Source organism: Pseudophryne corroboree, chromosome 10, assembly GCF_028390025.1.
Source record: "Pseudophryne corroboree isolate aPseCor3 chromosome 10, aPseCor3.hap2, whole genome shotgun sequence".
In the NCBI taxonomy this organism is placed as follows: Eukaryota; Metazoa; Chordata; class Amphibia; order Anura; family Myobatrachidae; genus Pseudophryne; species Pseudophryne corroboree.
This window is the reverse complement of record NC_086453.1, coordinates 325,089,817-325,107,567: the sequence shown is the minus strand read 5'-3', so window position 1 is coordinate 325,107,567 and position 17,751 is coordinate 325,089,817. Positions and strand designations below refer to the sequence as shown.

Genomic DNA, 17,751 nt, shown 5'->3' with positions numbered 1-17,751 from the left:
GGGATTTCGCGATTAGTCTTCTGACCGCCGGCATATCATACTTTAACATCCCTGTCGACATCACTAATGCAGCTTCCTCTAACCTTCTTGCTCTTTCCACCTCCTTTGGACTTTCTCAATGGTCTTCCAACCCTACTAACAATCTCGGCCACTCCCTCGACCTTGTCTTCACCCACCGATGTGAACTCTCTGATTTCTCTAACTCTTCCTTCCTTCTCTATGACCACCATCTGCTTTCTTTCACCCTCTCATCTTCCTCTCTCCGCTCCACACCCAAACACACCATCACCAGACGCAATCTCGGGTCCCTCAACCCCGCTATCATGTCCTCCCTCGAGACCTTCCTCTCTCCTCTTTCCACTATGACTTGTCCCAACCAGGCAGCCTCCTTCTATAACTCTTCCCTTACTGCTGCTCTTGACTCTGTGGCCCCCCTCTCATCTGTCCCCCTCCGCTGCTCCAAACCCCAACCCTGGCACACCAAACTTACACGATTCCTACAAAAGTGTTCACGGTCCGCAGAACGCTCCTGGAGGAGATCCCACTCTCTGGCGGACTTTCTCCATTTCAAGTTTATCCTCTCCTCCTATAGCTCTGCTCTTTCTCTCGCCAAGCAATCCTTTTTCCAAACACTCATCTCTTCTCAGTCCTCCAGTCCACGCCGACTCTTTGAAACTTTCAACACTCTCCTTCGCCCCCCTCCTCCTCCCCTCCCCTCTTCCCTCACTCCCACTGACTTTGCCTCCTTCTTCATCTCCAAAATTGAGGATATCCAAAAGTACATCTCCTTCCGTCACCCCTCTGCTGCCCCCCTGCTCCCACCATCCCTCCCATCCATCTATCCCACCCTGTCCTGCTTCCGTCCCACCTCAGACAAGGAAGTCCACTCCCTCATCTTATCCTCTCCCCCCACAACCTGCCACTTGGACCCCCTCCCCTCCCGTCTTCTCCGCTCCCCCCCCCCCCCCCCTCCCCACTGCCTGCTCCCACCTTGCTCACCTCTTTAACCTATCGCTCTCTACTGGCATCTTTCCCTCACCATTCAAACATGCTCTGGTGTCCCCTATTCTCAAAAAAGCCAACCTCGACCCTTCATCACTCACTAGCTACCGCCCCATCTCTCTTCTCCCTTTCGCCTCCAAACTACTTGAACGACTGGTCTACAGCCGTCTCACAAGCTACCTCTCTGACCACTCCATCCTTGATCCACTACAATCTGGCTTTCGCCCACTCCACTCCACCGAGGCTGCCCTGGTGAAAGTCACCAGTGACCTGCTTTCGGCCAAATCCAAGGGCCACTTCTCTTTGCTCATCCTTCTGGACCTCTCTGCTGCCTTTGACACCGTGGATCACCCTCTCCTCCTCCGCACACTCCAAAATGTTGGCCTCTCTAGCACCGTCCTTGACTGGTTTACCTCATACCTCACTAACCGCTCCTTCTCTGTGTCTGCCTCCGGAACCACCTCACACCCTTCCATCCTTCCTGTTTGTGTCCCTCAAGGTTCTGTCCTAGGCCCCCTTCTGTTCTCCCTGTACACCTCTTCCCTGGGTGCGCTCATTAACTCCTTTGGCCTTCAATACCACCTCTATGCTGATGACACACAACTCTACCTCTCCTCTCCTGATCTGTCCCCCTCTGTCCTCTCTCAGGTCTCCAGCTGCCTCTCTGCCATCTCCTCCTGGATGTCTGAGCGCTCTCTGAAGCTCAACATGGATAAAACTGAACTTATTATCTTTCCCCCAGCCAGAGCAACACCCCCTACAAATATCTCTATCACTGTTGACAACACTATCATCTCCCCCGTTCCCCAACTCCGCTGCCTGGGCGTCACTCTTGACTCCTCCCTCTCCTTTGCACCCTACATCCAAGCTCTGGCGCAATCTTGTCGGTTCCAGCTACGCATCATTGCTCGCATCAGGCCATCTCTCCCTGAGTGCAACTAAACTTATCATCCACTCACTGGTCATCTCACGACTCGACTACTGCAATGTGCTCCTCACTGGCCTCGCTTGCTCCCACATCGCTCCCCTCCAATCTGTCCTCAACTCCGCAGCTAGGCTCATCTTCCTCTCCCGCCGCTCCACTTCTGCCACTCCCCTTCGACAAAATTTACACTGGCTCCCATTCCCCTACAAAATCCTCTTCAAACTCCTCACCCTCACATACAAGGCAATCTCTAATTCCACCGCTCCCTACATCTTCATACTCCCTCCCGCCCACTACGGTCGGCTGATGACCGTCGCCTCTCCTCTGCCTTGGTCACTGCTTCCCATGCACGAGTTCAGGATTTTGCCCGTGCTGCACCCCTTCAGTGGAATGCGCTCCCCCGCTCCATTAGACTCTCCCCGACCTTGCAAAGCTTCAAACGGGCACTGAAAACCCACCTATTTATCAAAGCGTACCCCTCCAATGCATAACCTAGTCCTTAGGCTGCTCCTCCATCCCCCTGCCCCATGCCTTGGACATCTCTGCTTTGCTTTGCTCGCATACCAATATCAGGCTTCTACCTGCTTGCTTGCACCTCATGTCATCTGTCTGTTGCCCCTTCCCACTAGATTGTTAGCTCTTCAGAGCAGGGCCCTCTTTCCTCTTGTCTAAGCCCTCTTCTTGACACATTTCACTCAGCGACCATCTTTACCTGCTTTTTCTCCTGCTGGTAAATGTCCCCTCTCTATCTATGGCCGCCTGCCCCAAGTAGTACAATGATTACTCCTTCGCTACTTACATCTAAGCTGTATTATGCTTTGAGAATTGTGTTGCTCTTTGTTACCTGCACTCCATTTTTGTTATTTATTTACTGTTATGCTAAGTTTTGTCTCCCTGTACTGTCCTTTGTACGGTGCTGCGAAACACTTGTGGCGCCCTAGAAATAAAATGTAGTAATAATAATAATAATAATAATACCCAGCCTGATTATACAGTACTTTTATCATTTTTCTATTATGGAGATAATCATGCATGTATCGTTAGCCCTTGCACTTGGAGAGTCATTCAGAGATGTTAGAAAACCAAGAAAGTTAGCAATTGGGCAAAACCATGCTGCACTGCAGGTGGGGCAGGTGTAACATGTGCAGAGAGTTAGATTTGGTTGTGGTGTGTGCAAACTGAAGTCTAACTCTCTGCACATGTTACATTTGCTCCATCTGCAGTGCAACATGGTTTTGCCCAATTGCTAACTTTCTTGGCTTGCTAACAACTCTGAATGGACCCCCTTGGTCTTTGAATTCAGGTGTTCAACATCTGTTTTTAAAACCTAGTAAAAGTGCTTTAAGTTTAACATTAATAGTTAAAAAAATGATGTAAGTGTATGATCCTTTTATACACACTGTCTGACAAGCGTTGGCTTCATTCTAGTGTTGTCTGCAGTATTCACAAGTGCTAAAGGTCAGTGCATTCATTTGTAGTGGCATTTTTTTTTTTGTGAGGGTTCGTCAATTGCACAATACACTACAGTATGCTGCAGGGAGGCTTTGAGAAATCACTTTGTAAACTCTATGCTTTCATCCTCCCCAGAATGTCAACTCCTGGGGAGAAAATACAAATTGCATATAAAATATAAGGTGGCTGAAGGAGGTGCAAATGTGCGTCAGATACTGTGGTTGACTGTAATCAGCTTGTGAGACCGTACAGTCAACCTGTTTTGAAATTAGACATCCCAACATGCTTTACCAGCTGACCGGTGGAAGGGTATACTGAAGAGCATTAAGTTGACCAGGCTCAGTCTAGAGCAAAACGGCAAACTGACAATGGATCAGTAGCTGGCAAAACATTTAAGGGGAGTAAAATCCGGTGGTGAAGGGACAGAAGCTGTTAGAACATCCAAGGGGAGTAAAATCATGTGGTGATGGCACAGTAGCTGGTAGAACATTCAAGGGGAGTAAAATCAGGTGGTGATGGCACAGAAGCTGGTAGAACATTCAGGGGAGTAAAATCAGGTGGAGATGGCACAGTAGCTGGTAGAACATTCAGGGGATTAAAATCAGGTGGGGATGGCAGTAGCTGGTAGAACATTCAGGGGAGTAAAATCAGGTGGGGATGGCACAGAAGCTGGTAGGACATTCAGGGGCAGTAAAATCAGGTGGTGATGGCAAAGTAGCTGGTAGAACATTCAGGGGGAGTAAAATCAGGTGGGGATGGCACAGTAGCTGGTAGGACATTCAGGGGGATTAAAATCAGGTGGGGATGGCACAGTAGCTGGTAGAACATTCAGGGGAGTAAAATCAGGTGAGGATGGCACAAGCTGGTAGGACATTCATGGGGAGTAAAATCAGGTGGTGATGGCACCGTAGCTGGTAGGACATTCAAGGGGAGTAAAATCAGGTGGTGATGGCAAAGTAGCTGGTAGAACATTCAGGGGGAGTGAAATCAGATGGTGATGGCACCGTAGCTGGTAGAACATTCAGGGGGAGTGAAATCAGATGGTGATGGCACAGTAGCTGGTAGAACATTCAGGGGGAGTGAAATCAGGTGGTGATGGGACTGTAGCTGAATCAAGGGGAGTAATATCAGGTGCTGTTAGGCTATAGTGAAGATACAGTATGTATGGGTCTTAGAAGACTGCTGGAAAGAATAAAGGTTGAGAGTGGGAGTCTGCTTAGGGGGGGTTAAAGAGTCAAGGCGAGATTGGAGGCAAGAGTCAAAGGCAGATTGAAAAGGAGTACATATGTGTGACCAGCAGACGGGATGCCGGCTGTCAGTATACCGACAGCGGCATCCCCGTCTGCCGGAATTCTGGTTCACGCTTTGGAGGCTCGCCACAGGTTATATTCCCACTTGGTTGGTGGCATGGACCCATCAACCGATTGGGAATTCCCGGCGGTGCTCGGGATTCTGGCCTTCAATATTTCACTGGCTGTCGGGATTCCGGCATTTGTCTCCTGAACGCCGGGATCCCAACAGCTGGTATTTTGACTACATCCCGTTGAAAAGGATAAGAGGGAGTGTATTTTAATGATAAGGAAAGGGGTGGAGGAGTTAGTGAGGGGGTGGGGCTACATGAGGCAAATTTGTAGTGCTACCCTCTCCTGGCAGTAGGCCTGAATCAGGTCCAGTTGTAGTAGTGACGCATGATGCAAAGTACCTATGTTCGGTACTTGGTGCATGCACCGGACCCATATTGCACATGTGCAGTACAGATCTGCGACGTCTGTAGTGTGAGCCGCATGCAAAATTGGCTTTTGCAGGATTTTTATACTGCTCGTTTGGTTTTAACTTCTTATGAATCTTCATTTTTTTTTTTGTTTTAATGAAGTGTCATCTTGCTGCATAGAAGCATCTGTGTGAATAAAAAGTGGTTAACGGGTTACAGTGACATAATTAAGTTATCTTTTGCAAGTAAAATTCGGAGAAAATGTGCCTGTTAAAATGGGTGTAGTATGGTATGCCGGCGGCCAGGATCCCGACTGCCGGCATACCGACAGCTGGGCGGGCGTAAATGAGCCCCTTGCGGGCTCGCTGCCCTCGCCACGCTGCAGGCACGGTGGCGCGCTAAGCGCGCCACACTATTTATTCTCCCTCCAGGGGTGTCATGGACCCCCAAGAGGGAGAATAGTTGTCGGTATGCCGGGTGTCTGGGTTCCGGTGTGGGTATACTGAGCGCCGGGATCCCAACAGCCGACATACTGAATACCACCCGTTAAAATACTAAATAAAAGAAAAACCTACCTCGTAATTTGCTGTAACTTTATTTGCACACGTGTCCTTAAATGCACCTCTTTGTGCTTTTGCGATTGACCCTGAGGCCTAATGGTGAGTATGAACCATCGTGAGAAATATGGCACTTCTCAACCAGAAACCTCTGAACTGAGATGAATTTTAAAGAAATATGAAAACATACCGCTCCCTTTCTACAGAATATCAAATATTATTACCCAGGTTTATACCCCTTTTCCACCTACGTACCGTGTCCGATCCGGGAAGTTTAACACGGCTACAACCCGTGTCGGCTCCCCCGTTTCCACTACACTTCGACACGGGTTATTCCCGTGTCTGATCTGTTTCCACCTAACCCGGGTAAGCTCTGTAAAAGCCTATTGCTGTCATTACAAATGGACTTTTTACTGTCTCATCAAGATGATGTCATCAAAAGGACCAAAACGGAGGGGTGGGGCCTGCTCACAGCATTGCAGCAATGGACACCGGTGCAGTAGCTGTGTCTAGCATGGAGTCGCAGACTGTTTGCAGTTTACTGCTGCTTTCTGCTACAGACAGCTTGATGCAGCTTTTCACCTTGTGCTACCTACTGCAGAGCTGGAGAAGGAGAGCTCAATTCTTTGCAGAGAGGGCTACCTATCGACGCAAATATTTGAAAAGGAGGAGAGCGCGTATATCATCCACTGTTGTTATTTCTTTCATAACAATGAACTGTACACCAAGCCGAAGAATGTGGATGAGAGATCGCAGACATGGGGAAGCATTCATGCAGACTATTCTAGCATATCAGGAGGAGCAGTGGATGTCAAACTTCAGGATGTCTCGCGCTACATTCGAGTATGTTTTGGAACTACTGTCCCCCGCAATAACCATGCAGACCACCAGGTTCCGTAAGCCCATTGAGCCAGCCAGGAGATTAGCAATTTCTCTCTGGTGGTATGCTACCCCTGGAGAGTATCGCACAGTTTCCAGTTTATTTGGAGTAGGGATTGGCACGGTCTGCAAGATTGTATACCAGGTCACGCGGGCATTGCTGGATACCATGTACCATCGCTTTATTTCCTTGCCACAAGGACAGCGGCTAGATGAGACTATAAAAGGGTTTAAGAAGCGTGGCTACCCACAGTGTGCTGGTGCCATAGATGGGACCCACATCCCCATCATCGCCCCCCATGACAACCCAGCAGACTATTACAATCGTAAGGGTTGGCATTCCATTGTTCTGCAAGCTGTAGTGGACCACAAATACTGGTAAGCACTGTTTCACTAATGTGTTTGAAATAGGCTTGGCCTGTTTTATGATAATGCATAAACCTTTATTTTTAGTTTCACAGATGTCTTCATAGGGTGGCCCGGACGGTCACATGATGCAAGGGTTCTCGCCAACTCCGATCTTTACAGTATTGCTGAGGACAAGCTTGGTGGATGGCTTTTCCCTCGAGAGGTAAGATTATTTACTACTTAAACTAATGTTCGCCCATAAACCAATAGTCAAGTTTTACCCCTGTAATAATATTAATGTTTTATTAACAGAAATCGGTGATCGTACATGGTGTGGACATCCCGGTCCATCTCATTGGTGATGCAGCATACCCATTACAGCGCTGGCTAATGAAGGGCTACACCCAGCATGTTCACTTATCCCCCGAACAGACATCATATACCCATGCCCTAAGTTCGGCCCGTATGGCAGTGGAGAATGCGTTTGGGCGTTTAAAAGGACGCTGGCGCTGCCTCATGAAGAGGAATGATGTGGACTTGAAAATAATGCCAGATATAGTAGCGGCCTGCTGCATTCTCCATAACATATGTGAGATACAAAAGGAAAACTTTCTCCCCGAGTGGAATATACATGATCATGGGGCGGGGGTCGCTGTACATGATGCACCAGGCTTGGTGGGGGGGCATGACGCTGCCAGCGAGTGCATAAGGGCCACCATTGCAGCTAATCTTCAAACAATGTTGCAGTAGAGAAAACAGACAAGTTTTTGTGTGCAAACAATTTTTGTTTATTTCGTTTTTTCAGTTATAAAAATTTGGTTCAAAAGTTGTTATTATATTTTTCCTTTTAAACAGTTGGCACACATTTTCTGAGGTAACAATATAAAATATTTAAGTGCAAACATGTCACTGTAAAATTCCACATAACGCAAGGGGTCTTCAACATGTGTCCCTCCAGCTGTTGTGGAACAACATGTACCAGCATGTGTTGCTATGTGTTTCCACAACAGCTAGAGGGCCACATGGTGAAGACACCTGCCCTGAGGTAAAAGAGTAAAGTGCAAACAGGGCACTCTGTAAAAAAAAACCCCTAATGTTTGGTTTGGCAGATATCGGGTCACCCCCAATATTTGGATCGCACTGCCGCACATTTTCTGAGGTAACATTATAAAATATTTAAGTGCAAACATGTCACTGTAAAATTCCACATAACGCAAGGGGTCTTCAACATGTGTCCCTCCAGCTGTTGTGGAACAACATGTACCAGCATGTGTTGCTATGTGTTTCCACAACAGCTAGAGGGCCACATGGTGAAGACACCTGCCCTGAGGTAAAAGAGTAAAGTGCAAACAGGGCACTCTGTAAAAAAAAAAAACCCTAATGTTTGGTTTGGCAGATATCGGGTCACCCCCAATATTTGGATCGCACTGCCGCACATTTTCTGAGGTAACAATATAAAAAGGTAGCCCAAATATCTGGATCCCACTGCCCATTTTCTGAGGTAACACTATAAAACTTTAAAGTGCCAACAGGGCACTCTGTAAAATCAAAATAATGTTTGCATTTGTAGGTATCAGGGTTGAGGATACAGTGCAAACATAACCTTAAAACACAAACATTGTTTTATAACCCGCTGCTCTAAGGCAGTTGTCTATATACCCGAAATTCTGAGGATTGCGGGATTTGTGTTGGGGGATTTGAGGGAGGCTCATAGTTGTATGGACCATATGGGTGCTGTGGGTAGGCTGTGTCTTGCTGTTGTGTTTGTGTGGTATTCCCTATGGTACGTGCAAACGTGCGTTCAAAAAATTTCATCTGCCTATCATGCATGGTCATTAACTGACTCATAAAAGTTTGATGCATTTCTTTTTCTGACGCAAGGAATCTCTCAAGCCGTGCATCTTCCTGGGCATTGAGCTCACTATCTGCCTCACGCAGGTGATCCACGATAATGGACTTCATTGCTTTGACCGTTTGTTCTGTTTTGTTCAGTTTCTTTTTCCGCTGTGAAACGTTGTAGACTGTGAAGGAGATGAAACAGAATGTAAGCAACAATATAAAAATAGCAGTGGTAGCATATACGTGTTTGTGGCCTTCTCCCACCTGCACACTAGCTATACTCTGCAACATTACCATGATTCTATTAAAAAATAGCAGTGGTAGCATATACGTGTTTGTGGCCTTCTCCCACCTGCACACTAGCTATACTCTGCAACATTACCATGCCTTTACATATAGGGACTGCTGCAACTGTATTTGTAATGGTAATACTTACTATTTGAGCGCAAAGTCGTGGTCTTGGGGGGTTGCGACGTCTCCGCCTGAGACTGTGGTACGTCCTCAATAGTGGCACTGATGGAATCATCATTGACGGTCGAGTCTTCAAAACTGCTGTCCGATATAAGCAGCGGGGATGATGGGCTGCATTGTGAGCTGGGAAGGCTGTGCTGTGTTTCCTCAGTCCTCGTCGACTGACATCTGGCGACTGGCAGAGCTGGATGACGATAGTGCTATGGGATTTGTTATCGCAGTTTTGCCGAAGACACTATAGCATAGGTCATAATATGGCCATTCCATACGCCCAGCACCACTTTTCTTGCGGTTATGGTCGTGTACTTTGGTGAATTGTCTGCGTAGTGCCTTCAATTTGTTAACGACTTGTTGCTGGGTTTTTTGGATGCCCCTTTCTGCCAGCATAAGGTATATGTTCTTGTAGACGATAGCATCCTTAACTGTTCCAGTCACCTGCCTTCTTATTTCTTCCTCTCCCCGAATATTAAGCAGCTCTTTGATCTCTGTGTCTGACCAGATATGGCTAGCCATGTTGCTGTGCTGGAGCTTCTGCTGCTGTATATTGTCTGTTTGTTTGGAAGCTGCTGCAATAAAAATCTGTATGTACCCAGCGCGACTTCAGAGTGTTTTGTTTGCTGCCTCAATGCCTGCATGTGCCCAGCGTGTCTCCCAGGGATGACATCATCTTCCAGTGCCCCAGAAGCACCAATCGGCGTCTCAGAGCGTTACTCGGTTCTGAAAACACGTGTAATGACCGTTTCCACTGCACCGCTATCCGTGTCATTACCGTGTTCTACCCAGGTAAATAGCTGGGTTGGATTCCCGGGTCACTCAACCCGTGTTGACCCGTTTCCACCTACTAAAAATCCGTGTCGATGCGCGCCCCCGTGCAAAAACACGGGTAAAAACAGCTAGTGGAAAAGGGGTATTAGCTCCACTTACAAGCGGTTGTCCTTTCCTAGCCTGCCTCATTCCTCAGTGTTGATCACTTCCCTGAGTATGTACAGTACAGTATGGATGTTTTTCTAGAAAACAAATATATATTCTAGTCTGGCTTTTCTTATATAGAGTAGTAAGTACAGTACAAAAGGTTGTTTCTGGGTCACCTATTTCAACACATCTAGGTTAAAACTATTTTCTTCTGCGATCTGTCAAACTGCTTCCTCTTTCATTTTCATGACACGTCATGCGGTGTCGATGGTCCTGATCTCCATGCTCAAAATAAAGCAAGCAAGAAAAGTAGAATATGGTGGTCATTCCGAGTTGTTCGCTCACTAGCAGTTTTTAGCAGCCGTGCAAACACTATGCCGCCGCCCACTGGGAGTGTATTTAGTTTAGCAAAAGTGCGAACGAAAGGTACGCAGAGCGGCTACAAAGTTCTTTTGTGCAGTTTTAGAGTAGCTCAATACCTACTCAGCGCTTGCGATCACTTCAGACTGTTCAGTTCCTGTTTTGACATCACAAACACGCCCTGCCATGCCTGCGTTTTTCCTGGCACGCCTGCGTTTTTACGATCACTCTCTGAAAACGGTCAGTTACCACCCAGAAATGCCCACTTCAGGTCAATCACTCTGCGGCCACCAGTGCGACTGAAATGCTTCGCTAGACCCTGTGTGAAACTACATTGGCCATTGTAATAGTATGAAGCGCGTGCGCATTGCGCTCCATGCGCAGAAGTGCAGTTTTTTTGCCTCATCGCTGCACAGCGAACGAATGCAGCTAGCGATTAACTCGGAATGACCACCATAGTCCCCTCTCTTCTAGAGATGGCACAATACAGAAGAGGTATTCTCTTTAGGACCTGAGCCATACGTATGCTAAAGTCTGCCCCCAAGTTCCAACCCTCACATCTACGTGTCTGTGCCACATCTGCAGGGAAGGGTTATTTGTCCAAGTTATTGAGAGAACACAGTTAGCAAAATTCCCCTAACAAATACAAAACGAGGGCAAATATTCTATGAAGCTGTATTAAAAAAAAAAAAAAATCTTGCCTAAACCATTCATATATGTGGGTCTACTACGGCATGCCGGCGTCCAGCATACCGGCGCTGAGATCCTGACCGCCAGTATACCGGCAGTGGGGCGAGCGCAAAAGAGCCCCTTGCGCGCCACGCTATTTATTCTCCCTTCAGGGGTGTCATGGACACCCCAAGAGGGAAAATTGTTGTCAGTATGCCGGCTGTTGGGATTCCAGCACCGGTATGCTGAGCACCGGGATCCTGACAGGAGGCATATCAAGTGCCACCCAATATATGTAACGTACCCCCCTGCATCACTGCGCCTCCTTCCTTGTACCCTTCCTGCCCTGCATCACCAGTGCGCCACCCTCTCTTGAACCCTTCCTCCCCTTCATCACCACTGTACCTCCCTCCCTTGCATCCTCCTTCCCCTGCATCACCACTGCACCTCTCCATTGTACCCTTCTTCCCCTGCATCACTACTGCGCCTCCCTTCCGTGCATCCTTCCTCCCGTGCATATCCTCCTCCGTGCCTCCCTTCCGTGCGTCCTCCCTTCCCTGCATATCCTATGTGCTTCTCTTCCATACGTCCTCCCTCCCCTCCCCTGCACATGCTCCTGTGTGCCTCCCTTTCTTGTGTTCTCCCTCCCCTGCACCTCCTTTCGGCCTCCTTTGGGATGCAGTCAGAACGTTGACCGTTATGATGTCACACTGTTTAAAGGGGTGGTCTTCAGGTTGCCGACTGTCGGGATCCCGGCGCTCATTATACCGGCACCGGAATCCCGACAGCCGGCATACCGACACTTTTTCTCCCTCGTCCACGATTCCCCTGGAGGGAGGCCACCATGCCCGCAAGGGGCTCATTTGCGTTCGCCACCAGGTCTGCCATCAGAAATTGGGGGGCCCGGGACTGACAAAATAGACAGGGCCCCCCCCCCCACCAAAAAAAAAGATTCTGCCGCACCGCTCTACCCCTATGTGATGTCACACATCGTGACGTTGCATATAGGTGGAGTATTGCGGACCTGCAGAAACTATTCACAGAGCTGATACGCAGGGAAGCCTTGTTTTTAAGTCCTCCCTGCACATCAGCCCGCTGTTGTTGTTCTGCCTGTGCAGCTCTCCAGGTATTGGCAGTAGGAGCAAGGAGTGGGCCCCCTTTCTCGAGTCCCCGCGGTCCCCCTCTGATGTGGCCCTGGTCGCCACACTGTCGGTATGCCGGCGGTCGGGCTTCCGGCGCAGGAATGCTGGTCGCCGGGAGCCCAGCCGCCGGCATACCATACTACACCCGTTTAAAGGTCCTCAGATGACATGTCGACATACTGAGGAGGAGAGAGTAAGGGTTAGGGATAGGCGGACTGTACTTACTGGAATGCTGATGCATCAGATGACTCTGCCGGAACTGCTCGCCACCGCTGGATACGCTGCTGCTGGGACTAGGTGAGTTGCTGCTGGGCCACACGGGATCGGCTTGTCGACATTTCAGCAATGTCAACATGATGATTGTTGACATGGTCCTTCCCCACCTGTGGGTGTGGTATTTAAAGTCGACAGTAACTAGGTCGACAATGTCTAGGTCGACCACTTTTGGTCGACAGGGTGTCTAGGCCGACATGAGTTTTTAATGTTATTTTGGTGTCGTTTTCTTCGTAGAGTGACCGGGAACCCCAATTAGTGCACCGCGTCCGCTCGCCATGCTTCGGGCATAGTGCCTTCGTTCTGCTACCGCTTCGCTCGCCACAGATTACCGTTCCAATCGTAGTCCACTTGGATCGTTAAGTATGAAAAGGTTCAAAAAAAGAAGAAAAAATGTGAAAAACTCATGTCGACCTTTTGACCTGTCGACCTAGAACGTCGACCTAAAGACCCTGTCGACATAGTTACTGTCGACCAATAGTGGTCGACCTAGACATTGTCAACCTAGTTACTGTCGACTTTCAATCCGGATCCCCCCACCTGTACCTTATCTCTATTTCCCTCCACACAGAGTATGAAACCTTTGAGAGAGATGAAGTGATAAAGATGTCCATCGCAAACTGAAATCCTAGTCATGTGACCATGAGGGAAGATGCTGGTTGCCCTAGACGGGAGCGTTGATATTGTACACACCCTGAGCCAATGCGGTTGCACACCTGTTTCCTGTATAAGATTAAGATCTGTCCTCACTGTCTGAAACACACTTGAGAGCCCAAAAAGATTGACAATCCCAACATATTATCATGTTCGTCCAGGGATTATGCCATCCTTCTGGTCATTTTTACTTTTTAATAAACAACGTTTTAATAAACGTTTTTAGATTTTCTTTGCTAGAAATACAGAAAAACTGTTATTCCTATTTTTAATATGCTGAATTTCAGGTACTTTTATCCTGTCTGGTAATATACCCAATGGTGACTTATTTCTCCCTTGTCTTTAGCAGGAATCTGAGAATAAAGAAAGCTCATATGGGATAAGCGACCACATTGACTTTGATGCAGTAAGTATGGCATAGATAGTGGTGTCATACCCATAGTCATTGTTTAATATTATTTCTGCTTGTCTTGCATTATACATATTATAGAAAAGGAAAAGTATTGATCCTGCACTAGTAAAAGTGTAAATGTTGAAGGTGAAAATGTTGGAGACCAATTATTTAATAATGGGAAAATCCCTTTGTTATGCCTCAGAGTTGGTGCTGCACCCATACGTGCCATTACTCATGTGGTAGGTTATTTTTAATCAAATTATTGGGGTTGGGTATGGGTGACCATACCCAGGCCGGGATCCTGTCGTTTAGATTGCCGGTGGGGGTGCAACGAAGCGCCTTGCGGGCCTGCTGCGCTCCCCACAGGTTCTGTTCCCACTCTATGGGTGTCGTGGACACCAACGAGTGGGACTAGTCCCTGTCAGTCGGCATGTCGATTGTCGTGCTTTCCACTGGGCGGGATTTTGACATCTGTTCAGTGACAGTGCACACCTAAAGGTGGGTACACACTGGAAAGATATATCTGTAGATCAACTGATCTACAGATATATCTATGGACGGATCGGGCAGTGTGCTGTGCATACACACTGCCCGATCCGTCGGGGACTGACGTCATGAACTGGGCGGGCGTGTACACACGCCCACCCAGTTCAGCTGTCAATCACCGCCGGCCGCCGCAGCATGTGTACGGGCGGCTGGCCGACCGCCGTACACACAGCGTCGCGCCAATATATCGGCAGATATATTGGCCGTCGGCTGTCCTGCGGGGCCGTCGCGATACGTCTGTGAACGACTGAGTTCACAGACGTATCGGCCGTACACACTGGCTGACGGACCCACGATAAATCGGCCGTTCAAGAGAACGGCCGATGTATCAGCCAGTGTGTACGGGCCTTAAGGCGTGCAAAAAATATAGGGGTGTGGCTTCTTGGGGAGTGGGCCTGGACACACAATTATACAAATTCTTATTGCATTGCACAGTAGCCTACATTATTCAAGTTTCTCCACACAGTAGTGTCACTTATACAAAATACACCAGGTAGAGCTCCTTATACACATTATTCCAGACAGAGCACCCATTTTACACATTACGCCAGGCAGAGGGCCTAATTCAGGTTGGATTGCAAATCGCAATAATTAAGTTTGCCCAGCGGTCCCAGCCTATGCATACGCCCGCATGTTCCCTGCAGTATTTGCAAGCGGGCGTTTGTGGAGCGGCAACGCTCCGTTTCCAAGGTGGAGCGTTGCGGGGGCTTACAAACGGGGACGTGGCAGAGGCATTAACGGCTCCGATCAAAAAGATGCCGACGGCCCCCAGCCGTTGCCAGCAGGAGACTTCCATAATTTCTGCGACCGCTCACTAATTGCGCGGTCGCAGAAATTATGGAAGCCTCCTGCTGGCAGAATTTGCAATCTTACTGAATAAGGTCACGAGTCCCCTTTTTACACATTATGCCAGGCAGAGTCCCCTTTTTACACATTTGATAAATAGGGTTCGGTACGGGATCCCGGTGGTCAGAATCCCGACGGTCAAATACCAATGCCGGAATCCCGACCATCAGAATTCCGGCAGAGGGGCAAGTGGATCGAAACCCCTTGCAGGGTCGCAACGTTCGCCATGTCTATGGGTGTCGTGGGCACCCAGGAGCCGAAATAGTTCTGGCGGTGCTGTCGGGATTCCGGCGTCAGTATTTTGACTGCCTGGATTGTGGCAGCCAGGATTCCAACTACATCCCGATAAAGATACTTGATAAATGCTACCTTAACGCTGATTGGTTGCTATGGGAAACTTCTCCACTGGTCCACTTCTCCACTCGTTTCACTGCTTGATACATTAACCCTATGGGGGAGTTTTCTAAGCAGTGAAAAGAGGGAGAAGTTGCCCATAGCAACCAATCAGCTGCTCTGTATAATTTTATAATGAGCAAATTATAAATGTTACTCCAGTGCTAATTGGTTGCCATAGGCAACTTCTCCACTCTTTTTTTTTTTTTTCACTGCTTAATACATCTCCCCGAGTTTTAAAAATAAATATTATATATATATATATACCTATACCAGGTATCCGAGACCAAAGAGATCTCAAAAGAGGGCACTCACCAGTCCAATAAATTAAAAGGCTTTTATTAGTTCATCGCAGTCATCAATAAATAGTCGACGTTTCGACCTATAAGGTCTTTTTCAAGACAGTCACCGCAGACATCCAGTCAGCATGCCAGCTAACAGCATACTGACTATGCCTACCGGGTCCCCTTATATAGCAACACAGCAAACATTAATTAGGCAATCATCAGTAATCAATGACCACACCTGACAATGCTGGCGCCCCAACACTGCATAAAGTATATCACAAGATAACACTAACACAAAGGTCTGTTACACCATACATATCAGCAGGTTCAATTATACACACCTGTTCCTAACCACCATCAGCCGGGGACACACAGTGCACACCCGGAAATACCGGAAGTGCATCATATGCGTTCCACCGGCTCACTACAAATAACAACAACGTAGGACACAAAATCTAAACGTTCACAGATGCATATAATACATACCCACCAACTCACCAGATGCACTATACAGTGCATCTACAAATAATGCTGCAGTATATTTCACCCAATGTTGAAGACGCAAAAGCACAGTATATACACCCGGAAGCACCCGGAAGTGCTTATATTACACTTCACCAGCTAATGAGACACATCCTGTCATCCTCGTGGAACGCAAACCCGGAAGTGCCGGACGCGCATCACATGCGCTCCACACGTACAGCGGGCTGCGTTCCACTATATAGTTATAATAAACCATCAATGCCATAAATCTCAGCCTAGCCAATGTCATTGCTGCATGTAGACAAAACACCTATGTATCATAGTTATCTAGTATTTTAAACAAATAAAATCTATTTAAAGCTCAATATTAACCAGTAGGCATAGTCAGTATGCTGTTAGCTGGCATGCTGACTGGATGTCTGCGGTGACTGTCTTGAAAAAGACCTTATAGGTCGAAACGTCGACTATTTATTGATGACTGCGATGAACTAATAAAAGCCTTTTAATTTATTGGACTGGTGAGTGCCCTCTTTTGAGATCTCTTTGGTCTCGGATACCTGGTATATGTGAAATTCTCCTTGGGGTTTTTTGAGGAGCACCCCTATATATGGATTTTTCTGATGTGAGTGCGGACTTTCAAAGAAATTATATATATATATATATATATGTCTATCACTGCCACTCTTGGGAGGAGTCAAATTTCAGAGCAACGGTCAGTTTCTGTAACCTAGTAACTGTGTATTTTGATTGATACTGTCATTAGTGCCGCCCACCTATGACAGTGGTAAGATGGGGATCCTCCAGGAGGCAGAAACGCTTTGTGAAGCTGCATGGCCTCCTAAATTGGTCTATGTAGCTACTGCTCCGATATCCCGCAATGGAAATATATGTATAGATTTATACTCCCACTGTGGGTCATCTTGGCCAGGCCATTCACCCATTTTCCCTATTCGCTTAACCAATCGGTAGCACTTGGCGTAACAAGACAGTACATGGTGTCACTGCACAGTATCTGTAGTACTAAGTATAAGAGACTATTACATCTTAGATTATTATACCGTAGCAGAAATAATAGTCTCTGGGCTGCATGCAATGTATTACTGGGAGTGATCGTGTCTCTGAAGCATCTCTTATTACAGATAATGTGGTGGTTGAGAGACAGGGGCCTCCTATAACCGTATAACAATACTAGGCCAATTAGGATTTGACAGATTTATTGAGATCATCTGGGGACATGGGAATGTGAACTGACAAAAGAAGAAGGCTGGGATGAGACAATGGCTCCCTACATCTGTCAGTGTTTATATGGTATTGCATGAAGAGTCTCTATCAATTACACCCAATGTATGTGTAGGTTAGCTTTCTAGTTCTCCTATTGCTAGGTTTATTACATCATTTGTGAAAACTTCTCCATTATAGGAACAGTGCTGTAACTACTACGGTTCCGGTATGAATGGTCGACCATGTTATGGTCGACAGTCATTAGGTCGACCACTATTGGTCGACATTGACATGGACACATGGTCGACACATGAAAGGTCGACATATGAAAAGGTCGACATGAGTTTTTTTAACTTTTTTTGGTGTCGTTTTTTGCGGAAAGTGACT

The 17,751-nt window shown here is 47.4% G+C and overlaps 1 protein-coding gene across 7 annotated transcripts in view; it reads left to right on the top strand.

Annotated features, from left to right (window-relative positions):
• LOC134966647 (scyllo-inositol 2-dehydrogenase (NADP(+)) IolW-like) overlaps positions 1 to 17,751 on the top strand; it is a 455,266-nt gene that overhangs the window by 170,718 nt on the left and 266,797 nt on the right. For 4 of the 7 annotated variants that reach the window (XM_063943552.1, XM_063943551.1, XM_063943553.1 and 1 more), the window contains exon 2: positions 13,544 to 13,600. The exons of 2 other annotated variants lie outside the window; for them this stretch is intronic. Coding sequence is in view for 2 of the 5 variants with exons in the window: in XM_063943548.1 (XP_063799618.1) it covers positions 13,544 to 13,600 (57 nt within the window). In the remaining 3 variants the exon portion in view is untranslated. Of the gene's footprint in view, positions 1 to 13,540; positions 13,601 to 17,751 lie in introns of all 7 variants that reach the window. One more of the 7 variants, XM_063943547.1, reaches the window with a different exon arrangement.